The sequence below is a fragment of the Nelusetta ayraudi genome, unplaced genomic scaffold (assembly GCF_046127955.1).
Source record: "Nelusetta ayraudi isolate G7.1 ecotype Tasmania unplaced genomic scaffold, CSIRO-AGI_Nayr_v1 ptg000122l, whole genome shotgun sequence".
Lineage (NCBI taxonomy): Eukaryota > Metazoa > Chordata > Actinopteri > Tetraodontiformes > Monacanthidae > Nelusetta > Nelusetta ayraudi.
In genome coordinates, this window is record NW_027466172.1 from 894,287 (window position 1) to 919,061 (window position 24,775).

General features: G+C 41.7%; 4 protein-coding genes across 6 annotated transcripts; 2 read left to right on the forward strand and 2 right to left on the reverse strand.

Moving 5' to 3' along the window:
* The first annotated feature begins 46 nt into the window (after positions 1–46).
* tm9sf3 (transmembrane 9 superfamily member 3) lies at positions 47–10,671 on the forward strand. Its single transcript, XM_076050087.1, has 15 exons — positions 47–234; positions 1,113–1,308; positions 1,462–1,584; positions 2,589–2,749; positions 2,862–2,939; positions 3,902–4,033; positions 4,788–4,954; positions 5,347–5,441; positions 5,547–5,677; positions 6,620–6,759; positions 7,147–7,215; positions 7,292–7,438; positions 7,529–7,612; positions 7,708–7,784; positions 9,072–10,671. Exons 1-15 carry the CDS (start codon positions 139–141, stop codon positions 9,137–9,139), a joined length of 1,764 nt encoding a protein of 587 aa, XP_075906202.1. The 5' UTR covers positions 47–138; the 3' UTR covers positions 9,140–10,671.
* A 148-nt stretch (positions 10,672–10,819) lies between these two features.
* On the reverse strand, positions 10,820–15,069 carry prdx3 (peroxiredoxin 3). Of its 2 annotated transcripts, none has more exons than XM_076050092.1 (7): positions 14,910–15,069; positions 13,435–13,546; positions 12,796–12,937; positions 12,424–12,559; positions 12,078–12,181; positions 11,471–11,636; positions 10,820–10,995 (listed from the first exon to the last, which is right to left on the reverse strand). In XM_076050092.1, exons 1-7 carry the CDS (start codon positions 14,943–14,945, stop codon positions 10,945–10,947), a joined length of 747 nt encoding a protein of 248 aa, XP_075906207.1. In that variant the 5' UTR covers positions 14,946–15,069; the 3' UTR covers positions 10,820–10,944. The 2 variants fall into 2 exon arrangements, with proteins under 2 accessions (XP_075906207.1, XP_075906208.1); XM_076050093.1 differs by lacking the exon at positions 14,910–15,069 and adding an exon at positions 13,938–14,141.
* A 127-nt stretch (positions 15,070–15,196) lies between these two features.
* Positions 15,197–19,699, forward strand: sfxn4 (sideroflexin 4). The gene is made up of 14 exons (XM_076050091.1): positions 15,197–15,529; positions 15,663–15,728; positions 15,828–15,884; positions 15,982–16,011; positions 16,227–16,281; positions 16,945–16,970; positions 17,050–17,103; positions 17,204–17,266; positions 17,352–17,420; positions 17,514–17,604; positions 17,801–17,916; positions 18,001–18,086; positions 18,375–18,492; positions 18,988–19,699. The coding sequence occupies exons 1-14, from the start codon at positions 15,491–15,493 to the stop codon at positions 19,063–19,065; spliced, it is 948 nt and encodes a 315-aa protein (XP_075906206.1). The 5' UTR covers positions 15,197–15,490; the 3' UTR covers positions 19,066–19,699.
* On the reverse strand, positions 19,181–24,589 carry dennd10 (DENN domain containing 10). Of its 2 annotated transcripts, XM_076050090.1 has the most exons (10): positions 24,436–24,589; positions 24,296–24,350; positions 23,893–24,089; positions 23,694–23,773; positions 23,460–23,608; positions 21,726–21,837; positions 21,531–21,631; positions 21,282–21,389; positions 20,869–20,963; positions 19,181–20,680 (listed from the first exon to the last, which is right to left on the reverse strand). In XM_076050090.1, exons 2-10 carry the CDS (start codon positions 24,339–24,341, stop codon positions 20,513–20,515), a joined length of 1,056 nt encoding a protein of 351 aa, XP_075906205.1. In that variant the 5' UTR covers positions 24,342–24,350; positions 24,436–24,589; the 3' UTR covers positions 19,181–20,512. The 2 variants fall into 2 exon arrangements, with proteins under 2 accessions (XP_075906205.1, XP_075906203.1); XM_076050088.1 differs by having other exon boundaries at positions 24,296–24,586.
* Between the last annotated feature and the right edge of the window lie 186 nt (positions 24,590–24,775).

Sequence of the window (24,775 nt, forward strand, 5' to 3'; positions counted from 1 at the left end):
CGTTGGTCTCTCTCGAAGCGCTTACGCCAAATGCGTACGTGAACGTCCCTAAAATTCTCTCTGTCATACAACCAGGAAGAAGGTGGGATAGCCCTGTAAAGCTAACGTTCCCAATCTTTCTGCATACTTTCACCGAAAATGATGGGATCTACCAGATGGAAAGTGGCAGCGGTGGCCTTTCTCGTCGTAGTTGGCTCTCTATTATCTGTAGACGCAGACGAGCATGAGCACACGGTAAGTCAGCATTTGGAGAGGCCGATTGAAAAGAGAAGCCTTGGAAATAATGGTCGTTTGTGCTCAGTGTATCATGCTAACTGCAGCTAGCTGCGTTCAAAAAAACGGAATTGTGGACTCCAAGGAGTGTTTTACTTTTGCCATAAAGTCTTATGTCGATACTCGCTGATAAAAACGAGTCGGCATTCAACTGGACTTTTAAATCACCATCACTCTATCGGCCTGAATGCTGTCAGCTAACGTTTGCCTGCTAGCACCCTAGCACGTCTTCCACATTTGTCTTAAGCTTTCGCCAAGCACCGGCAGAAACTACGCTTAAGTTCGTCAAGCTAGCGCACGCAGTTCATCATGCTACTTTATTACCAAACATTTATTGCTTTAAGCAACATTTTCATATTTCAGTTTTTCCCCAGGTGAGACGTAAAATGGCCAATGAGCTTGCCTTAGCTAAAATGACATTTTGTTGGAATTCTATTATTGACAGGGCCTCTTGGTTACTTATCTCCCTGACGCCTCAATTACAACTGGCTATCAGTATAATATTGTGTGTGTCCCCCCAGCCACACCATTTATTTATTTATTTATTTTTGTTTGTTTTTTTGTTAAGGTCTTGCATGAGCTGTTTTGTGTGCGCGTTTCAAATGCGATGTGTACGTTCGAATGGTTACGAAGGCAACATGAACGTCGCTCTTTGCGCGAAATTCTTACAGGAAGTGGGGCTCTTAACTGCACTGTTCAAAATGAATGTGTCCACTGTCGTTAATATAGTGCTGGGACGCGTATTGGAAACAGCATAACGACTTCCAGAGCGTTAGCCCACCTTCCTGAAGTGTCGTCGCGTTCCCGGCTTTTACCTGTTCCCTGTTTCTGCTTTGCAGTACACAGATAAGGAGGAAGTCGTTTTATGGATGAACACAGTGGGGCCTTACCACAACCGACAGGAGACCTACAAGTATTTCTCTTTGCCCTTCTGTCCCGGCACCAAGAAATCCATCAGTCATTACCATGAAACCCTCGGAGAGGCTCTGCAGGGAGTGGAGCTAGAATTCAGCGGCTTAGACATCAAGTTCAAAGGTACCCCTATTGCTCAGACTTTCACTTGTTGAGCACCATGAGCTAACAGCAGCCGCTGACATTACTGAAGTTTCTCCTTCTCCCCGTCCCCTTGTTCACACGCCAATTTCCTTTGATGTAACAAACACTGTTTGGTATCTGTGATCCCTGCAGACGAAGTCATGCAGACCACATACTGTGAGATCAACCTAGGCAAACCCGAACGGGATGCCTTTGTCTATGCTATAAAGAATCACTACTGGTACCAAATGTACATAGATGACCTGCCCATCTGGGGTAAGTGGTACTAAGTTTTCTTTTACAAAATGTAGTGTGCGTGTGTGTACTTTATAATCATTTGTCTTTAATCAATTTTGAAACAGCGTTGTGATTATTGACTTGTCGGCACCGTAGAATAGTCAGTTGCATTCAATTCATCTGCAGGCTATCTTGACATTTCATACACTTTATGACAGTCTCTCAACACAGCCATCACTGTTCACGGCTTGCATGTGGTTGCAGTTTGCACAGTGCTGCCACTCCTGCAGTTGCTCCAACAATTAATGCGTCGGCCTTTGCAGGTAGTGGGTGGGGCGCTGGCATTTACTCAAGACAGTTCTCCACGTCGGCTGTTGTCTATGCACACCTGAATAGCAGTCGGAAAAAGTAGACTTTGAACTTGCATCCGGTTCCCCGGGGATCTTATGAGGCTGTGATCTCGTTGGCTGAGGCTTTCACAGAAAGCAGGTACCACGCGGTTAACAAGCAGCGCTGTAATTGCACCGCGATGATGGCACACTTGATGTGCCCCGTCATTGTGTCATATTAAATTCAGCTTGCGTATAGTCATAATACCATTCATAGAACACTAACTGTTTAACCACTATCCACCTTTATATTTGGAAAACATAACTTCAATGACACCCGTTATTGGGGTTTTATTGAACTTATTTTTGAGGGAGATATAATCACTCGCTTTATCTATTCAGAGATAGAAAGCTTTTGTGAAATTGCATTTGTGCAAAACCACACATTCTTAAGAAAAGAATGCATTTCTTTACAGAGATCAAATTGTAAGGCTTTGCGAGAAAGATCGAAATTACTTATGCTGGCCAGTGGGGACAAGCTATCAACTGCACAACTTTCACAAATTGTATAGCCGGTATTAATAATCTTCAAAAAACATTTACACTCTTGGTTTCACTGCTGGTAAACACAAGGCGTAATGATCCCTGCTATAATATCTCCACTTCATTATGGGTTGGATCTATAACGCAACGCACGTTTACTTTCTTCTGAAGGTATTGTTGGCGAGGCCGATGAAAACGGAGAAGATCATTACCTGTGGACATATAAGAAGCTGGAGATCGGTTTCAATGGCAACAGAATTGTTGATGTAAACCTGACCAGCGAAGGCAAAATCAAACTGGTGCCAAACACAAAGATTCCAATGTCTTATTCAGTGAGTACTGGATGCCTCCTTTGATCGCCGTATGCAGTCTCATTTTGGGTATACTCGCGCTTTCTTTACTTCATCGTTAAATCAGAATTTAAATCCAGTTTTCCTCTCACAGGTGAAGTGGAAGAAGTCTGATGTGAAGTACGAAGACAGATTTGACAAGTACCTCGATCCATCATTCTTTCAGCACAGGGTGAGAGCAAACTTTGATCAATCATTTGAAAGTCAGATTTTAAAGTTCCCACTTGTCTGCATCAGTGCCTGCGGTTCACATTTCATCGAATAGACTGGAAGGACCTTAAACAACCAGCTGGTATTCCAGTGCTAATTTATATTTAGCATAAATTTACGATACTAAAATTTACTGTATTATAACTACACTATGTGTCAATAAGTGCTCCGCTCCTATTTTTTTGTTTGTTTCCTTTATTGTGGTTTGAGGGGCTATTACTTAGAAGAAAGTCAGCTCCAGCACTGGAGGCATCCGCCACTCTTTTCAAGTTGCAACTCGTGTGGTTCGCAACGTTGCAACGTCTGTCTTACCTTCAGGCTTCTTAGGCAACTGCTTCGCTAAGATGCCTAAAATACCAATCCTGATTCAAAGTGCCTTTGCTGAGTCATGTGTCTTAACAAAGGAATAGTGCTTTTGACGAAAGTGGCTACTTTATGAGCATCGGAATCCAGTCCCACAGGTTGGAGGTCGCTTCGTTTGAGTGAATCTTAAATAATCTGTCACTGGTTCTAAAAATGTCACAAAGTTGTCGCTAAGTTATTTGAATTTATTGCTCTATTGATCTTTAATGTGCAATAGCTCCGCCCCTCTTATGTACCATGGCCCTGCACTCTAGTTTTAGTTTAAAAAAAATAATAATCTTAATATTTTTATCTCCTAAAGTATGTAATGCTATTTTCTGTGCTTTAGATGATGGGCTATTTTTCACTTAATTTTATATTTCATATACAGTAAATCTGATTTCTGTAAAATTATCTGTTTTTGTTTTCCGGTGTTACAGTGAATGAATTGATGATTTAATGCACTGCTGCTGTAACAATTGAAATTTCCTGTGAAGGATTATTAAAGTGTGCATCTATCTAATGAGATCTATTTGCCGGTTGCGTATATACAGTCCCTGTGAACTCTTTTCTGTCTCTCAGATCCACTGGTTCTCCATCTTCAACTCTTTCATGATGGTCATTTTTTTGGTCGGCCTGGTCTCCATGATTCTGATGAGAACCTTGAGGAAGGATTACGCTCGATACAGCAAAGAGGAGGAAATGGATGACATGGTGAGATGGCGTTGACTCAGCGCTTTTCTCCTTGGCCCACTGTTTGTTTAAGTGTTGTGCCTCCAGACTGACAGCAGTACTGTAGCAGGGGGCCACCGCCGGGGAGGCTTTTTCCTTGGAGACTTTTTTTTTTTTCTGTCGCCCTCTTATTGAGACACACTGATACCTTTGGTCCCCGCTCACTGCACACAAACCAGGCTCACTCCCTCCTGTCTGTTGACCCCTGTCATTTGTAGGAACTTCTTTTTTTTGTTTGTTTTGTTTGAGCAAAGCAAAGTAAAACACACAACACGGATCATGGGTTGTCTCTCCTGCGGTCTCAACAGGTAGAGATCGGCCTTGTTGAGATCGGTTTGCGAAGCCTGTAAAACTTTGTAATTTATTGAAAAATCAAAAGCACCCCATCAGTGCTCTTCCGCACACCATTTTGAAGTAAATATATAGATTGCCAGCTTGTAGTCATTGTGTATTTGAGATAGGAAAAAAAAAGAAGGGAAAGGGTGCACTCACCCTTCAAACACTACTATTGACTCTTACAGGCAGTGAGGATATTAAAGGGGCTGACAACAAATGAATAGGCCTGCCCTTCTAGGATATAATTTATTCTTTTGGGGGGGGACTTTTTTCTTGGGGGGGAAGATTTTCTTGTAAATGTTTTTTTCAAGTTCCCTTTTTTTTAAATGCCACAAGAATGTCACCGTGTTTTAAAGCAACGTGTGAGTCTTTATTTTCTACGGAATCTTTGCACCATCAGGACAGGGACCTTGGGGACGAGTACGGCTGGAAGCAGGTACACGGGGACGTGTTTCGGCCGTCAAGTCACCCGCTGATATTCTCCTCGCTCATTGGCTCCGGCTGCCAGATCTTCTCCGTCTCGCTAATTGTCATCATCGTCGCGATGGTCGAGGATCTCTACACGGAGTGAGTGATGTGTACATAGCTCCCGGCGTGCAGGATGTTTGGATTACTTGACGTCAAGGTGGTAAATTGATGTCCAGTGCCAAGACAAATAAGTGTTATTGGTACGCACAGTACAGTATAGCGGAATCAAAGTCAAAGTTCAACCACAAGTGTACATTGTTACAGAAACAAAAATAGCTAAATTAAAATAATTAATTTGCTATTATTATTATTATTATCAGACAACCAAAAAACCCTCTGACATACAACAAACAGGTTTTATTTATTTTCACCCAAAAAATGAGGGAGGATGTCAGACAGAAAAAAAACCTTTGCTTTTGTCTTTAAAGTCCCTTTGAAACAGCCCACAACTGAAAGCACGACGCAGTTCAATAATCATGTGTTTTCTGTAGGAGAGGATCAATGCTCAGCACGGCCATTTTTGTGTATGCTGCCACCTCCCCTGTCAATGGCTATTTTGGAGGCAGCCTGTACGCCAAGCAAGGAGGTAAAAGAATCTCAATGCTTTTGTCCGTTACAGGCGCAAACTGAAGTTTCTTCATTTCACAAATTTGCCGAACTCCTTTTTTTTTTTTCTGCGTGAATCATTCAGGCAGAAGATGGATCAAACAAATGTTCGTCGGGGCATTTCTGATCCCAGCGATGGTTTGCGGGACAGCCTTCTTCATAAACTTCATCGCTATCTACTACCACGCCTCCAGAGCCATCCCGTTCGGCACCATGGTAGGCCTGACGAGCTGGTGCGGCTGGTTCGCTTTATCTGCCATCAAACAAAACAGGCTTGCCAGTGCTCTGAGAAATAGCCGTCATAATTCCTTCAGAACAATCACGAGCATCAATCAGCAGCTTCCTGCTCTCTGCTGATGTAACATTTTCCGCTCCACTCGGTCTGCTTGAAACGCCAGGCGAGTAGGTACTGAAATACAGTGGTTGGGGGAAAGAAAACATTTGGACACCTCATGCATTTGTGATGTACTGTATTGCACTAGATTCGGTCCCACGTTTCCCAAGTGCTGTTTATTGTAGTGCAGTCACCAACATTTGCCCACGTGCTGCACGTGCACTGTTCCGTCCATCTCAGAACTGGATGTTTTAGCAAGACGACAAACCTCGCAACACATCCAGAGCAGAAGAACCACAAGAATTTAGTTTTATTTTTTTTTTTTGTCTTATTGACAATAAAACAAACAATTCCCATGGGTTTGTGTGCCTCCTTTTAAAAACCTTTGGAAACACACAAAAATATTCTCTGGCAATTCTTGTGAGTGAAATTTTAAGAATGTCTGAAAACTTTTCTTTCACTACTGGATACCGCGTACTACCACCTAGTGGAAAAAACCCGTACATGTGTTCCTGATTCAGATACATATCACTGCAATGTGACTTATGTCTGAACAGTTGAATCTCATCCTTTCTACATCATTGAAACCACAAGATAATTGTGCACACGAGGAAGCAGGACCCCACAAAAAGAAATGGAGCTGCTCTGTAGAAAAGAAAGAGAAATCTTGTGACAGTTAAAACTATTGCAATATTTAAAAGATAAAATAAAAATCCAATTGAAACAAAAGATTTCAGAGACAAGAGAGACTAATGAGAAGACTAAAGGGTAATTGGGTATCAGCCTGGCAAGCACTGCCTTTAACACCGTTGTGTCTTCTGCAGGTCGCCGTCTGCTGCATCTGCTTCTTTGTCATTCTGCCGCTCAACCTCGTGGGAACCATCCTGGGGAGAAATCTGTCTGGCCAGCCCAATTTCCCCTGCCGAGTAAACGCCGTTCCCCGGCCGATCCCCGAGAAGAAATGGTGAGCGTTGGCTGAAATGGGAACGGTGGAAATCAAACCTGAGAATGGGCACACAAATTTTGCGTGCGAATAGTTGTTTGTCTCAACGTGGCCCTGCGATGAATTGGCGTCTTGTCCAGGGTGTCACCCTGCCTCCGCCCTGGGACTGTTGGGATAGGTTCCAGCAGACCCCCGCAGCCCTGAGTGCAGGAAGAAGCGGGAAGTGATGCACATCCCCAAAGGCTTCCGTTCTATTCACATCATTGGCCTTGATCTAAAGTTCACAAAACACAGAACGTTTCAGCAAACGTTGAAGCTGCCGCTTGACTCAGGATGTTTCAGGAGAGCCCTCAGCGTCCCATTCAGTTTTCAGATAATGATTCAGTGTTGGATATTGTGCCCTCCTAGGTTCATGGAACCAGCGGTCATCGTCTGCCTTGGGGGAATCCTTCCATTTGGCTCCATTTTCATTGAAATGTAAGTCGAGGCAGTGGGTTCGCGGTGAGGTGAACCCTGCAGTAGTTTCACCGTTCCCATCATACCCCTCTCACAGGTACTTCATCTTCACATCTTTCTGGGCCTACAAAATCTACTACGTGTACGGCTTCATGATGCTGGTCCTGGTCATCCTGTGCATCGTGACCGTGTGCGTCACCATCGTGTGCACGTACTTCCTGCTCAACGCCGAGGACTACAGATGGTGAGCATGAATTCAGAGCGGCAGTAGAACTCGAGGGGGGCCGCGCCAGCGTCGCCTTTGAATCGCCAACGTCCTCCTCTCTTTTTCCAGGCAGTGGACAAGCTTCCTCTCCGCTGCGTCCACGGCTGTTTATGTTTACATGTACTCCTTTTACTACTACTTCTTCAAAACTAAGTAAGTTGTGGACTCGCCCATGTGAAAACGGTGTCCCCTCAATGACTCAGGCCAACTGATTCATGATTTTCTTTCTTTTACCTGTGGTGCTTCAGGATGTACGGGCTGTTCCAGACGTCCTTCTACTTTGGATACATGGCTGTGTTCAGTACCGCCCTCGGAATCATGTGTGGTGAGTCCTCCAGCACGTTTATGTAAATGCCGACATTTAACGCGTCGACACAAATGCGCGTCAAGCTTTAATCCTTGCGTAGAAATCTACATTTATACCTGTCGAGTGGGAGGAAGGCATTTTAATAAACGCTTGGGTTTCTTTTGTTCAGACAGATGATAGTTTATACAGATGTTACCTGCTTGTTTTAATAAAACTTAGTATTTTGTCAGATTTGTTATCAGCTCCCCCGTACAATGCTTGATTGGCACAGTGTTCTTATAAAAGTCTCATATTTAACACATTTCAGATTGTTTTATTTTAAAAAAAAATTCTTTAATTTCACGTTCCTGCAGAGCTGCCTCATCATATATTATCTTCAAAACTCCACATGTGGAGCTCTTTATCCAAAACACGTTTAGCCGGTCGTTTACAGTGATGTCCACACGGTAATAACTACTTACAGTGTGAGGCATGTCCTGCGTGCACAACAGCACAAAGACAATATGTATGTCACAAGAGAGAAATGTTCTTTAGTTTGTAGAACTCGACGAACTGGCCATGAGTAACGCAGAACACATTCTTTCCATCTGGTCCCTCAAGTTCTTCAAGTTTAGCCTCCCGAATGAAAAGGACAAAAAAGGACATTTGTTGGTCACAGTGTCTGTCATTCGCGCTAACTGCATTCTACGGTTGACATGTCTGCGTCATGTTTGGTATAGAGTGAGCTCTCCTCTAAGCAATTCCCAGGAAACATGTATTCATTGATCGGAATGTGTCTGGAAAGTGTTTGAATTCGATTTTCATAAATAGTAAAACTATTTTGAAAAAAATCACTAAATCAGCAAATTAAATACATAGGGATGGAATTAATTACGTCTTAATAAGACTTCACACTTCAGTATCAATAGTTTCATTTCAGTTTTATATTCTCTGATTAATTCTGAGTTAGGGATTTAAAAATGCCCAGGTGGAACAAATTGAACTCCCTCTGCTACGGCTGTAAACGATTTTTGCACAACACAGTTTTTTTGTAGCACCCTCCATAAAAACGTCTTTTCAGGGCAGACTGCTCCACAGATCAATGCTGAGCTTGACTCAACATGCATGCACTTCCAAAGCAATCTCTTTAGCAGCTGTAGGTAAAACATTCCTTGTCTTGCCCACCCACTGTCTATTGGTGGTGTCAATCTTTTATTGTGCAGGACATTGTTTTTGTCCTGCGATTGGGCTTTTTTTTAAATTACATTTTTATTGCGAATCCATCGCTTGCAGTCCTCTTCCAACAGTCACGTTGATGTGTTCCAGGTGCCGTGGGATACATGGGAACAAGTGCCTTCGTGAGGAAGATCTACACAAATGTAAAAATTGACTGACAGACACTACAGCAGCAACGGGGATATAAAGTGGATTTACCTGTGTGATGGCGGGCACAAGTCATCCTTTACTTTTCTTTCTTGCAAAGAGATTGAGAATCTCGCTTTGTATTATGTAGGTTTACTGCCCCCCCCCCCCCCCTCCATTTTCTGAATGAATCAAAACGCCGCTACTCTTAAGCGAACCACAGCGAAAATCCACAGAAGAGGCCTCAACACGCAAGGCTCTGGTTTTTATCAGTTGCTTTTTCTAACTCAACGTTGGGGCAAATGTTTCAAGGCTGACATGGCTTCTCTTCTCCCACCCAGTCCCACCCGAGACAAGTGAACAGAAATGTTTATTGAAGGAACAGTGTAGCTCTCTTCAGTGAAGAGGCCTAAGTGTATTGAAAGCCTTTGTTCTATTGTGTCAGAATGCGAGAGTTGGGTCCGTGCCCGCGTTCTGGCTTGAGTTCTATTTTGTATTCCTGAAGTTTCCCATCGCCACACAGCTTCCGGTGAGCCTTCGCCGCAGAACTGGAGGAAGAACTGTCACTCCAGAATCATTCCCCAGTTTTGACGATTCACGATTTCCACTGTTGCAGTAGCAGTCCATCCAGTTGAGATTTTAGTCCTGATGTAGTTTACTGTACACACGAAAAAGCAGGACTGATCAAAGGGTTGAGGTAAAGGAGGCGATTTTTAAAATGGTTCTTTGATGTGATCCCATTTCCCCCGGTAAGTTGGGGTTTTCTTAATGTTTGGGTTTGAATGAAGTCTACATGTAAAGATAATATATGGATGGGAGTGTATATAACCTTAATGTACCTTTAGATGTAGATCCCAAAATGTATTTTCGTTGTACAGATTTACTACAGGGTTTTTTTTTTGTTTTTTTGTTTTTTTAATGAATCATTCAGTGAAAAACAAAATGTTCTTTTGTTTTCCTTGGGATGGGTCTGGTGGCGCTGTTACATCTTGCCTGAAATTGCATGACGTTTTCACCAAACATCTGTTCATTGGAAGTCCTCTCCAGTCAGCGCTGTCAGGGTTTGTGTTTTTGTTTGTTTTCCCCCTAGGTACCTTATTTTATGTCCAGTAGGCCTGCGACTGGACGCTCTTATTATATGATTTCATATTATTTAAAGCTTTAATAAGGCTCTACATCTTTGGGTAAGCCATTTCCCACATGTTCTGTTGCCTAACCTGGAACTTCATTCGTGAATGTCTGAAGGAATGAGGCGGACGCTTTTCTTCCGCCAAACATGCTGTACAAAGTCAACTTTCTGTACACGTAAGCTAGATGTTTTTTGTCACCACACACAGTGCTTCAGAGTGTTTCTGAAATGCTTTTTTTCTCCTCCGGTTTGTGTAAATACCTTTCGTACCCTACTTGTATGAGAAGTGGCAATGCATTTTACTCTCATTTCCAGTTCTCCCCACAGAAGTTGATTTTTTGCACCTCATGTTGTGTAATTGTGTCTGATTAGGCATTTCGAACCTGCATATTAACATGCTGTAAAAAGAAAAAATAAACATGTTTATGTACAGGGGTTATGAAGCATGTTTTTCTTTGACTGGAGGTAAATATAGAATCAATAACTTCTGTGTCTCACACGTATAATATAAATAACAATATATGGACAAGGGTTCCCAATAATCAAACACAAGTCGTCATATCATGAGCCAACACAAAGTTAATCATTTATAAAGAATATATTTATTCATATATTGTGATGAATAATTACAACTTGTCAAACTAAGAACTTTCTTGGAAATGTGCACCATTTTCTGTTCAGGTAATGGTTGAGGGTCAGTTGCCTGTTTTAGTTAACTTTTTCAAAGTACTCTTTGGAACCCTCTGGAGTTGGTTTTATCTGGAAAAACAAAAAGAAACAAAGTTTAAGTTACAAACTGCTGTAAAAGACCAAAAGTGTCTTTTTAAATCATAAGTATTGTAATTAATCAGTCTGGATCGTGTCCTTAAGTACTAAACGCTTCTTCCTCTTTAACAAAATGAAACTAATTTGCTTATTTAAGCATTCCAAGTCCTCAAACGACAACGTTGGTAAAACAAAGTCTTTGTCTCTAGACACTGTTGCCCTGCAATACATCATGATCTGCCAGCTTGGAACCATTTATAGGAACTGCATTTCAGTCACATTACTGTGCATCTATTGATAGATTCAGCTGATGTTTGCCAAGGCTTTGTTTCAGCGAGTAATACCCCGGTGAAAATGAGCAAACAAGCAATGCAACAACCCAAATAGACTAATGTGCTTTCTGGAAGGACAAGGAGCGCGTCACTATCTTGAGGAGTGCTGACTGAAGGTTTCACAAGTTGTCACTCACCGTTGGAGACTCTGGCTTCCAGCTGGCGGGACACACCTCGCCGTGGGTCTCCACAAACTGGAAGGCCTTGACTAGGCGAAGGGTCTCCTCCACGCAGCGGCCCACTGGCAGGTCGTTCACACTCGTGTGCTTCACCACACCATTGGGGTCAATGAGAAACAGGCCCCTGTAGGAAACAAAAAAATGATACTATAATATAATCGTAGAAGCCCATGTCTGAGTTCTAGTGAAAAATAGGACAAAACTTAAAACATGCCTTCAATTCGCAGGAGAATTCGTCACGGCATTAATCGTACGTAGGGTAAGAAAAATGATAAAAGAAGCGGTGGAAACTCGAGGGTGAATTCTGTCCTCCATTAAAAAGGAACTACACAGGTGCAGAAAATGAAGGCTGTATCTCAAGAGTGGTTTATTACACTGGAAGTGCTCAAATTCACCGAGAAACATTTATCAAACCGGAGCAGTTGATGAGAAAACTCCACAAACTGAGTTGGCGGAACAAAATTGAGTTCAAGGAAAGAAGCCTTTGAAGTGGGGAGGAAAAAAAAACTGTCACGCAGATACTACGGTTCGATATGGCTACCATGAAAAAGGGGCATGGACCCACCTGAGTGCGATGCCTGGCCCCTCGAGCAGCACACCATAGTCCCTGGAAATCTGCTTGTTGAGGTCAGACAGCAGGGGGATGTGGATGTGGCCTAGACCTCCCGCCTGGTGAAATAACAAGTCAACAAAAATCCAAGTCATTTAATGCAAGTGACTGGGGCTGAACACAGCAGACTCCAGGACTGAAAAATCGGTTAAGAGCATCATAAATCTTGCCATAAATAAATAATGCATGGCGCTTTAACCCTGTCGCACTCAAAATGAACAGGTTTTAGAGTGAGCTGACACTTTGACGTCTAATATTTCACTCATGCTCTTTAAAATTCAGTCTCAGGAGGGGCAGTCACCTTGCGTGGAGTGTTGATCCAAGCAAGGTGGGTGAAGTGAGAGTCCACCGACACACCCACAACCTCGCAGTTGACGTCGTGGAACTCGTTGGCCTTGTCGCTGAATGAGATAATTTCTGTTGGGCACACGAAGGTGCTGCAGGATTACAAGCAAAAAACAAAAACAAAGAAAGGTTAAGCGACATCGCTATTAAGCCGGGGCTGATGTTAACAAGCAGATGTGAGATCTTTCGCATTCCTTACAAGCCAATAAGATTTTGTTGCTATAAATACTCCACCGAGGCAGAACAGAACTGCAGTGTACTAATTAACTGATAATTAACATGAATGATTTGTAGTGTTGCAAGAAGTATTTGAGTCAGAAATACTTACAAATCCAGGGGATAGAAGAAGAGGACCAGGTATTTGCCCTTAAAGTCAGCCAGGCTCATCTCCTTGAACTCTCCGTTGTAGACAGCGGTGGCCTTAAAAGCAGGGGCAGGCTGAGTGACAGCAGGGGCCCATCTGGAAGTAGCTGTTCCAAAGCAGAGTCACTGTGAGCCTCTCATTTATGAAATTGGGCACAAAGACATCCTGCATATCAAATCAGAATCAGCTTTATTCACAGAGTATGTGACACACACACGGACTTCTTCTCCAGCAGTTGTCTTTCTAATAAAAAATAAAAAATTTAAAAAAATGCAAAGATAGGGAACAAAACTCTCAGCAAGCAAACACATAAACTAAACAAATCTAGGACATCGGGGCAACAACAAACCCTATAATTAAAAACTAAAGCTGCTTATCATTTCTACACACCTATCACAGTAATGTTGCTATTTTTAGAACGGCAATTGTTATTGTGCAATTCATTCATGTTGTTGGCGTGTCATCCAGTTTGTCTGTTTTCGCTGTCTCGTAAGGACGGTAGAGCTTGGTGTTGTGTGGCACAAAAATAAAAGGAAATCAAATCTGTCCTTAAGCAACTGATGTGGATGTGTGCACTCAATGGAAAAATGACTAACAACCTACTGGTAGAAAAGCAGGCCCTCTGAAGTGCAGGGGCGGTTAAGGCCTTCAAAGCTCTTGATGCTCCATGTTGATTGGCTGCAGTGACTCTCAGCCCGCCAGCTGCAAACCTCGCCTGAAAGCAAAACACAAATAAAGGATTTAGGAATTGTCGGGTGTTTGATTTGAGTACTTCTTCATCATTTTCTTTCAATGTCTCTGGAGTCTGAATAAGATATCTTGAAAAAAGGTTGCTGGCAATTAATGACATAGTGGGAAGTCAAAGCAAAAAAACAAAAAAACAACAACAACAACTCTAAAATCTCTATTTAAATAACACTTTTTCTGCTAGGAATTCTTTCCAAACAGCCCAACAGCAGTAACTCAGGCTCAGCAGGCTTTTGTTGTTGTTTTCCTTTCCTCAGCTGCCAGGGACAAGTCGCCTGCTGTGATAATGATTGCTGTTACTAGGGCAGCTAAGCACCAACAATTTAAAAGTAAAGGCAGAGGCTGCAGGACATGATTACCTCCAGGTCCAATGTGGGTTCTTAGCAGACAGAAGAAGATGACAATTATGTTGTATGTTTGGCATTCAGAGAATGTAATCCAGGGGGGGAAAGTACAATAGAAAAGCCACTTTGTAAACTATATTGTAGATTACATATTCACAGGGCAATTAATAAACTATTAATAAACACAGTGGCATGAAAAGACCTTTGTAATTCACAGTACCTCTATCACTGAAATTAAAATGCAGGGGCAAAGCAGAGGAGTATGCACAAAGGTTCTGTTAAGATAATTGGTTTAACTTTGATCTCCCTGTACCTTTGATAGCTGCAAATTCATCCTCTAACACCACATGACAGCAACAGCTCTTAACACCAGCCACAATCAAATAAGTAGTTTTACACCCCTGAATGGACCACGGTGCGAGGGTCTCCACTTGTGCAACTGGTTGATAAATTGTTAATAAATTAGACATACTGATTTTAAATTGCATTTTTTTTTTTTAATGGGTATTGAAGCTGATACGTGAATAGTTTCCTGGAGGCTGCTAATGGCTCACTGTAACTTGCAAATAGTACCTGTCAAAAAATAAATAATAATCATCTTCCTTTTTTTTTTTGTTACACAAGGTCCAAAGCTTTGGGTGAGAACTAATAACAACAATAATGTTGGAGAGTCGAGACTTCCAATATCTTAAAATCGGCAACTAATTCAAAATGGGACGAAAATTATAATACAATAGTATTGACACTTCAAACTCGAGCGTTAACTTGCGGGGCCGTGGACCAGATATTTGTCACCCCCAACTGTCGGCTGAGGTTCAAGTGTGCGACACACTCGACATGACGTGCGCCAGACAGACTACATGTAATATTTCAACGATCCCGACAACGTGAGTTTTCATGAGTGGCAAATAAACGCAAAAAGAAAATACACAGCTCAACCAAATGAGAAATTAAATCCGCGTCTGTTTTATAATAATTTGCACTTACAGAGGTCCTGAGCAGAGTTCCGATGGTGGCTGCCATTTTGGATACGCAGTGTGTGTCGAGAGAGGGCGGTTCAGGCCGGCTGTTACGTCATTTGCGTAAGGTTTTGCAAGGTCACAAATGTATCTGTAAACGGTGACTTGGGTTTTGATTTCAACCGCGAAAAATGTGTTCACGTTCAGAAGAGACTTTAAAAAGGCGAAAGATGGTTATTTTGTGCTGCGTTCAGGAGTCCATCGGTTAAACGGGGCTGTTAGCAAGTAATTGCATTATTGTGTTGTTTTTTTTTTATAATCGCATGACAACGTAACAATAATTGAATTCTTAGGTACAAAATAATGTGTCAAAAATAAATAAATAAACGTAGTTCCTAAGTTACAACAGACAATTTTTATGATTTGAGAACGCAGCATAACAAACCCGCCCATATTTGAACACGTGGTTAACACGGAAGTAGTGGTGAACATGGCTTGACCTACGCCGGGGACGAGAGAAAACCGCATGGTTTGATCAAATGTGTCCCGAATAAGTCTTCCATTTGCGTCGTTTTATGTATAAAGCATGTTTGCCTATTCGTCGTTGTAATGGATCCAACCCTGTTATATTGGAAAAGTCATGGCGAGGTGAGTGTCTAGCTTTTTACACTGCACAGGTGCACAGCCCAACCAGTGTCACAACCGTGATTGCGTTGATATCATGTTTACATCTCTGAGTTTCTATGAAAACTCAAGTCCAAATCTCTGCCTTTCTATCTAGTCCTTCCTTAGTCGACTGCAAATTTGGGTCAGTGTCCTTGACCCAGCTCACCTGCTTGCCTCAGACGTAAGTATTGCTATTCGCAATGTCCTATACTGGATTGTAAGTTTTTCAATTACCTATGTTCATTTTTTTTTTTTTTTTTTTTAATATTTCTCCCAACAGCCTGAAATAGAGAAGGCGCACATTTCTTTTGGAAGTGAAGATAAACTAAATGAAAAAGTCAGATGATATTCTCATACTATGATATTCTAATTCTATACTTCCGAACCAACTGTAATGCAGCCTTTATTCAAACATGTTCTTTTTCTTCTTCTAGGATGGGAATTCACCAAACCTCTTGCCACTGGTACATTCTGCAAAAGCCTTCTAATATAACTCTCCTATAACAAATCTGAATGCATGAAACAAATATATCGCTACACCTCTTCCTGTTTCAACACACGCTGGGAGCAGCTGTTCATCTTAACCGTTTCCATATTTAGTTGCATTCTATTCTATCCAAGTAGAAGTGCAACTGTTGTTTATGTATTGCATATTTGACTTTGTGTTCTTTTTTTGCAGGCGTCTATACACTCTGACACAGGTGCACCACTCCCACTTTTTTTCCGTCCTCCAGGTAAAAATAAATCAATGTTTTTTAAAATAAACCACGGCTTACTGAATCATAAATGATAAATGTTTTTAAAGCTAGATGGATACAAAATAGTTTTCAATCAACTGATGAGTCTAACACAGGACACAACAGAATCTATAATGTTGGGCATTGATGTCATACGGGATGTATATATAATATTGTGTAGTCTACACCTTGGTTTTTTTTTCTAACAGCCAGGTCCAATATGTACCATTTCAATTGATTTGGTGGCATTGAACTGATTAATAAATACAACTGTATGCTTAGTAAGCTAAAGCAAGTGTCTTTCATTAGTGTTAATACATAAAGGAACCAACTTATATGGAAGTGGAATGGAAGTACTCTCATTACCCTTTTTTTTGTGTGTTTGTTTTTTACTCTGACATCACACTTTGTGTAAGAACAATCAAATAGGAAGTCACAAATCACTTTCATTGACATTGTTTGCAATACATATATGTATTTTTATTTTACCATTGCATGCTACTAAATCTTACAAAATAGACCTTTTAATAATGTATTTTAAATCAGTTTACTGTATGTCAAATCATTTTATATCCACAGTTTTTTCTGGTTTTACTGTCATAGTTTAATAGAGAAAAATAAATGTAAATGTCCTCAAATTGTCTTTGTTTTCTCCTACAGCATTTCTGCCGATATCAGGGCCGATGGTATGTCTGTCGCCCAGAAAATACTCTTGATGGTCTCTATAATTCTGATGAAGTAACATTTTTGAAAATCTTTATTTAGGTAGTTGCAAGTCTTTTACCACATAATGGCATCAAGCCTGCTCTGTTTTGGCAGGTAAGCAGCGAATGCTTTGTCAGTTATATCGATATGCCATATTTACCTATTATACATTGGTGTTGTCAGTGACAAAACAATGTGTTTTTTTTTTTTTCAGTTCCTGCTGCAGAGCTACGCTGCTGGTTTCAGTCATGCAAACAGAAACGTTTCTTCAGAACAGGTAGTGTTCTAATCAGCAGCCAATTTGACCTCCTGCTTTAACGCATCTATGCATCATAATGTCTGCGTTTATCTGTCACCACCAGGGGAAGAAGACGTCTTTAAAACAGCTTCTGCTGATTGCAGGGACCGTTTCCTACACAACATGTGCGGGGGTGTGTATAACATGATAACTCATGTTAAGTTGGAAAAAAAACAACTGCTTTCTGGAGTGTTTGTTCAAAGATTGTCATTGTCTTTTGTGACAGGCCCTGCCTCAAATTTTGATCAATCGGCTCAGTGTGACGAGCGCACCACTGCAGGCTTTCTTCCGCTCCATATTACCAATCCCCCTCTCAGGTAGATTCTCTTGAGCCATTTAATCAGAATGCAGTTTTCCACAACATATACTGGTTTCATTTATCTTTAGTGATTTCAGCCGAAAGTTAGACAGTGTTGTACAATTCCCTGTTTATTTCATTCAATCCTCTTTTGATCTTACGTTTGCTTCACTCACGTGGATTTACCACGAACGGAAATTAATTACATTTTCTAGCTCTTCTGGCTTACTTCACTGTGTCGACTGTGAGGAGTGACGAGTCGGAAAATGGAATCCAAGTCTTTGACAGTGACGGAAACTCTGTGGGCCTGTCCAAAGCAGCTGGAGCGAAGGTTTTGTACCCATCCAAATGTGACTTAGAACAACTGTTGTCGGCACGTTACGGTTGTGAGTTTCTTCCTGTTGCTTTTGTTCAGGCTGTGAGGGAGACCGCGCTGTCACGAGCAGCACTTTTTGGGACGACGGCTGCAGTTCCCAACCTCCTGCTTTTGCTCCTGAGGAGGTCCGTGGCTTAAAATTGACTCTTTCTGTTTAATTTCCATCAATTGCAGACATTCCCCTGCCAGGGTGTAGCAGTGTATTCTATTTCCTTTGAGCAGTTGTTATCTGACTTGTTAATGAGGATCAGCAGTTTCTCACACAACCGTTTTTAATTCACCTGTGTGTCGTTTTGACACATTTTCTACAGTTTTTGCTCTTCCTGTCTGTGTCTGTCTGTCTGGAGATGCCACCATCGGTGTGGGCAGGATTCACAGCTCTTAGATCTGACTGCTTGTCGTCTCCCTAGCAGAAGAGGACTTTTCCAGAGGAACTCTCTGCTGGTTGCTCCCCTCCGTCACATCGCCATTGCGTTTGTGGTGGGCCTGATGATCCCCGTCTCCTTCAGCCTCTACCCACAGCTGGGAACGGTAAGACTCATCTACTCCAGTGTTTTAAGAGAGAAACATGAGGGACATTGCATTTTCCCCCCTCATTTCAGGTGCCTTATTTGACAGTTTTTAAAAAAGATTTTGACATTTTTTAAACAGCAGGTTTTGAAATGCAATGGATTTATAACATACTATAACATAGCTTTTATTTCCCAGTATAAGTTTCAGTTCAATAAATGCTCAAATAGCGCAGTCTTCCAAAATTAACAGTCATCTTACAACACCTCTGCTATGCTATGTATTTTTAATTTCTTATCCATTCAAACTAGCTCCACCTCTTGCAGCAACAAGCGTAGACTGCATATACTCTGAGGGTAATTATCTAATATGTCATGAATAATAATGTTCTGGTCTGAGGGATGGACTCGGCACTTGAATCCTTTCAGGACCTTGGAGCTGTGGAACTTGGGTCTCTTTGTAATTTGTCAGCAGTCATGGCACTGACCACCTTTTTCTCTACTTTTCATGTTCCAGATAAAGAAGGAGGATGTCGAGGTGGAGCTGCAGGCCGCAACAGATAACAAGTGGTTGTTCTACCACAGAGGACTCTGACAAGATGCGCGCATAGAAAATAAATGAAATACCCGTTGCCATGACTGGCAGTATCTTCAAGACACACAGCTAAAAATGAACAAGTCATTTGCGTTTTTCATGGAAACACAGCACCTCTGTTCATAGCAAATTTATTCCACTGTAATAGTAGGTTCACATACATTGGTTAGTATGCATTAGTTTCCAAAGTCAGACGATTATTTCTGTGTATTGCACAATTTGGCAATGTTTTTTTTAAGGATGAGGTCAAGTGTAAAACCAGTATTTCATTAAAAACAAGATTAAAACCTGATGAGTAAGACACCTGTAATGACACAAAAGCACCATCAGTTGCTGGTTCTTTTTTTTTGACACTTCTATTTAGACAAAACTCCCCCATTTCATACATTTGCTTGCATGTAAGTCATCTGCAAGTTCCTAAAATACAAAATTCTTAACCAAAAAAGTGTCCCATGCCTTGTTTCCAATTGCAAACTCAAGTGGTCACATGACATTTGCTGTACTATAAAATGGAAGAGGCCATATGGAAAGCACTGAACTTTGGACCAGCTGAACAGTTACCTCGAGCTCTGTAGTCTTTCCATATGACGATGCAGTAACTGACTGAAGAACCTAATGTTTGTTATCCCATTGTTGCAGCTCATCTGCTGCTCACAACACTCGGAGCACTTCGGGTCTTAGAACAAACGGGCAGGGTAGAGGAGTGTATTTCAAATGAAATACGATACAAAAGGTAGAATGCAATGTGTTTGTTAGGGAGATATTTTCATGAGAAAATAATAAAACATTCAAAGCTGATGTGTTTTTGACTGAGTCATTTCACATATTTATAAAATTCAACTCTTGCGAAATTGATAACTTTTTCCTTCCAGTAGAGCAAGAACAAAACTCAAGCACAGGCAGACGCTGCTTTCAAGAATCAGGTTATTGTTTGTTTTGGTACTTTACAGGATACAACTGATATCCACTGGAGAATTTTACAATTTCCCTCCAAGCATTAACTTAGAAATAAATGAAATGTAATCCAGCTTTTCCATTTTTGATCGTTGTATTTGGACATTGAACATTTTCCAATTAAGATACTTGCAATTAAAAGATTAAACCTCCTTTCACCTTTTCGCAATTTTGAAGAAACTAAAATATATTCTCTGTAGCTTCATCACAACACGGAAAAACAATTTGTAATAAAAAAAGAAACTTTATCAAGTGTCCTCTTTAAATCAGAATGTAAAACATCCAGGATATAAAATGCTACGTCACATATTAGCGCAACAGCGGACAGTAAAGTTTGATGTTAGTGGCACGTTTCAATACCTCCGATGCACAGTAGATTACTGTGGGAGAGATCCAGCCTTTCGGGTGACGGCAATCGGCCCCAAAATCCTCGCAAGCAGCAAAGCCAAAGCAGTGCCGCAGACATCAAGCAACAGCAGATCTGAGGGAATGTCTATATCCGCAGGAGCTGCTCGGCAGCTGCTAAATGAAAGAGGAAGTTCTCAGTCGCTGGAGGAAAGTGACGCTGTTTCAAACCTTCCAACGTGATTTTAGAGTCTTCGCAGCCGTCAGCCAGGGCCACCAAGTTGGCGAGGATCTCTTTAGTCTTGACAGAAATATCCTGCCAATGGGGAAAAAAGATTGTGAGACATTTGATAGATTTTTCTCTTTGCAATACAATAATACAGTAAGTAAAGCATTTGACTTGACTTATCATCTAGGAGTATTCCACTGCGCTTGAAAAGAAAAAGTTCTTCCCCAACCTACAGTGCAGCCTCAATGCAGATACATTATGAGACTGTGTCTCACCTTGATGACTTGGCTGTCTGATCTGTCTGGATCCTCTGCAGACTGGACGATGAGGTGGCCGATGTCCTTGTGTAACTTGCCCATGGCCATGGCCTCTGTGGTCGCAAACACACCATCAGTTGGGAGATAAATGCTCGACGTGATCAAAGTGCCTCTATTCAAAGTTTCACATTGCACATACAGGGTTATCAGTTTTCTGATCTTTCATTGGAAATTGGATATTATTCTTTTTTTTTTTTCCTTTCATTTTATTTCTGAATGGTTATTGAGAGAAATGCGTGGACCGAACTCTGGGGAGATTGTTAAAAAAAAGTTGCATGTTATTATTAGAAAATATATATACAAATCAGTGAGGGGAATTTTGCATATTATGGGACCTTTAACATATGGCTGTTCCTTTGAAGACACTGTACCTTTGGCACTCTGGGACACTGTGATGACACTGTCTGGGAGGCTCACGTACACATCAAACAAGTCCGATCTGTTGCCAACTTCTGGATCGACGAACCCGGCTATATAGCCTGAGGAGGAAGCAAACATACTGCCGCATCAATTATTCACCGTCCCGCTGCGCGACAAGAGAGCAGATGGTCGCCGAGCTACGACAGTGTTGTTCCACTCTCAAAATCAGAGTGAATAAAACAGGAGGCAGGCAGCCTCACCGGGGCTTTTCTTGAGATCCTCCAGCTCAGTGTCAGTCAGATGGACATAGGGGTGGACGATGGACCAGTCTTTCCGGTGCCACGTCAGAGTGGGCAGAACTCTGCAGGGAGACAGTTCGGGGAGGGGGGGGGTTATCGTACAAGGTCCCAACACGATGAACCCAAAGGCCGAAAACGCAGTTCGACCGGCAGCACCTTGTAAATTCCAGCAGTGGCTCAATGCGAGGGTGATGGACGACGATCCTCTTCTTCAGCATGAGGGCGGTGTAAAGGATGATGGTCTCCATACCAAAGTGAGACACCACATCTACAGCAGGACGGAGACACAGGCTTGAACCGGATGATCCCATTGACTCTTGGGGCAAATTCAGACTTTCAATTTCCGTCCACTGCGTTGGGGAAAAAAGAACACCTAGCCTCTTTCACCGGTAAACAAGCAACAACTCACTTATACACCAGCCGCTCGACAGCAGCTGAGTGACGTTGTGCATGTATAAATCTTTCTTTTACTAACTACTCTTTTCAAGGTTGCTTAAATTGTTTTTCTCGGGAGAAAAAGAAGAAGAGCACAGCACTACAAAATGGAATTGTTTCCTTGAACAAAACACAGTGCTGTGAACGAGACCCTCTGTGGCACAGCGCATCACAGGGGTTTAATTAAGAAATACTTTGACAAATGATGAATTAGGAGAGACGAAATTGAGAAATATCCACAAAAAGTCTTCTTGTTTTGTTTTAAAGGGAAATATTGATGAATTTTAACCAGCTGATTACTCACTCAGCCCCACTGATAACATTGATCAAATGAGTCGAGCAGATACGTGACTAACACACTATATATTGTTTGTAAGAAGTTTTTTTTTCTATTGTGCCCCTGCACCATGGAACAAAGACAATCTCTGAATTAAAAAAAATACCCAACATAAAGTTTCCTCTGGATAAGACAGGACCTTCAATCACTGAACATCTTGAAATGACATGATGAAACCACATTAAGTTGAGTATCTTTCCCATGAGTTACTGGATATATTATATGCTTAAATGTTAACAGTATGAATACTCAAAAAAAAATGAACTACATCACATTGACATAGAATTTGTAATGAAATAAAATATCTGGGTCATTTTATAACTGATGATCTGAGTGACGACAGATAGAACAGTGCTGCAAATGATATGCTCAAGCGAACGTTGTTTAGAATGTGTTCACCTAGTGTTGAATGGTTTTTATTCAGGACCTATTGTACTCCTATGTGCACAGCACATCTGTGGTGGCGATACAGGAGCCGCAGCCTGCAGAGACTCACTGTAGCCAACAATGATGCGATGAGACTCCCCCTTCGTGTCCCTAGATGGCGCAGTGCAAGTCAGCTTTTCGTGAACTCAGGTGTTCCCACCTCTGGAGCCTTATTAAGGCAACTGATGTATAAATGTATGTCTCGTTTGGACAAATCCCATAATGGGATCATGCTGGCTTTAACCAGCCCTGGAAGAAGCAGCTTTAGATATAGGTCTGGCATTTTAGCCTTACATGAATTTTACTGTATGTTATTCATTGTGTTGAACTTGTTTTTGTTTCTTTTATCTATGGACCAATGTCTGTGTCTGAAATAAAGTTGTATATAATTTCAATTAACAAAACAGGAATTTAAAATTTAAAATTTTCACCTTTTCCCATAGGTTTAGGGATTTTTATTTTTACTTGCTACCACTAGACAGGAGAACCAAAACAGTTTATTTTGTATTCCACTGACACCAAATACGAAAAAAAAAAAAAAAAAAGAATTTCACAACTCAAACTTCAGCCTCCATCAGTGAAAGCATTTTGTTAAGGGAATGCACTTTTACCTTTTTATTTATACCTATTTTTTTTTTTTTACAAACATTAGTTTTAAAACCTGCAACACAACATGTGGGAGGAGGACTGACCTTTGACTGAAGCAGCCAGATATGCTTTCCTGACGTCGTGGTCCTTGATGAGAAACGAGCCGTTTTCATCACTCTGGCAAATCCCTTTGGTGAGGACGGTGACATAAGCCTCCATCATTTTCACCGGGCTGCCGTGTTTGATGTACATCCTGCACATTGACACACATTCAAAGTGCTTCAAGGGAAGAACTGTTGAAAGCCCACTGTGCAAGCAGTGTGTCGCACTGACAGTACCTGCAGAGCACTCTGTTGAGGGCTGCATACTTCTCAGGGTTGAAGTCTTTTGCAGTAATAACCACTGAAAAATGAGTGATCTTGAAGGGAAGGGGGGAAAAAAACAAAACACATTTGCATGTTACACACATGAATGAAAAGCTGTTCGTACTGCGTGCTTGGCGGCACGTTGACAGAGATCTGCGGTGCAACACTGTACCTTGTTTAGTGCGGTGGGTTCCTGGACCTCAGCTGTTGTGATGTAGTACCAGGTTCGACAGAACTGACCGAACACAAAGGTGTGAAAGTCGCGGCCGTCCTGGGTCAGGCAGCACTTTCTGAGCAGAACCTGCCTCAGGTCCGAGCTCACGGAGGGGTAGCACCACACCCACAGCGTGTCTCCGTTCACATCTTTCTCTGAGGAGACCGCACAGCTGTTCAGACATATACCCTAAACCCGCCACCAAGTTGTACTGAACTGTTATGGACGTTATGCCCTGTAGATTAGCTTGACATGGTCACAATGGAGTCATGTGACACCCACTGAGCCCGAGGCGCAGGGTTCGCCTTAACTACCATGAACATGAAGAGAGGAAAAGAACGGAAGAAGCAATAACACTTACCGATTAGCCCGACGCTTAACATAAACTGTGCTTCAATTGCTGCCATATTCCATACCTGGAAGAGTTCAGAGTGACAAGTTAACCAGAGTCAAACACCCCAGAACGTCTTCCTCTGCCTACAATACTGAGGTTATGAAGTACCCTGAGAGATCCTGTGGGGTTCAAACACCGAGACACGAAGCTACGTAGGTATTATTAGAGGCCAAATGTCTTCAATTTTGTCACGAGCCTCAAAATGATCACTGCTGTAAACAGACTCGGTGCCAAATCTCTTCCTTTTTCCGGAACGACAGAATTGTGGGGGCGGAGACATGCCGGCTGAAAGCCAATCGCAGTTGGGGATGGTTAGCTGGTACGATGCATTCAAGTACTATCGGACCAGTGGATATAATACTAATACTATACTAAACTGAACAAACAGCAAAGACAAAATAAAAATGCAACGGGTCTTTTTCAGTAAGTAAACCTCCAATAATCTTT

Bases quoted from the DNA above. Each gene is read 5' to 3' on its own strand.
- prdx3 (XM_076050092.1), bottom strand. From the start codon at position 14,945: ATGGCAGCCACCATCGGAACTCTGCTCAGGACCTCT. The intron at 12,938-13,434 runs GTAGGTTGTTAG...GCTTTGGAACAG, and splicing joins GAGGGCCTGCTTTTCTACCA to CTACTTCCAGATGGGCCCCT. The intron at 10,996-11,470 runs GTGAGTGACAAC...TTGTTTTTCCAG, and splicing joins GGAAGCCAGAGTCTCCAACG to ATAAAACCAACTCCAGAGGG.
- tm9sf3 (XM_076050087.1), top strand. From the start codon at position 139: ATGATGGGATCTACCAGATGGAAAGTGGCAGCGGTGGCCTTTCTCGTC. The intron at 1,585-2,588 runs GTAAGTGGTACT...TTTCTTCTGAAG, and splicing joins AGATGACCTGCCCATCTGGG to GTATTGTTGGCGAGGCCGAT. The intron at 2,940-3,901 runs GTGAGAGCAAAC...TCTGTCTCTCAG, and splicing joins CATCATTCTTTCAGCACAGG to ATCCACTGGTTCTCCATCTT.
- sfxn4 (XM_076050091.1), top strand. From the start codon at position 15,491: ATGGATCCAACCCTGTTATATTGGAAAAGTCATGGCGAG. The intron at 15,729-15,827 runs GTAAGTATTGCT...TTCTCCCAACAG, and splicing joins CTCACCTGCTTGCCTCAGAC to CCTGAAATAGAGAAGGCGCA. The intron at 18,087-18,374 runs GTCCGTGGCTTA...TCTCCCTAGCAG, and splicing joins CTGCTTTTGCTCCTGAGGAG to AAGAGGACTTTTCCAGAGGA.
- dennd10 (XM_076050090.1), bottom strand. From the start codon at position 24,341: ATGGCAGCAATTGAAGCACAGTTTATGTTAAGCGTCGGGCTAATCG. The intron at 21,838-23,459 runs GTCAGTCCTCCT...GTCCTGCTGTAG, and splicing joins TCTGGCTGCTTCAGTCAAAG to ATGTGGTGTCTCACTTTGGT. The intron at 21,390-21,530 runs GTGAGGCTGCCT...CTTCCTCCTCAG, and splicing joins GGATCTCAAGAAAAGCCCCG to GCTATATAGCCGGGTTCGTC.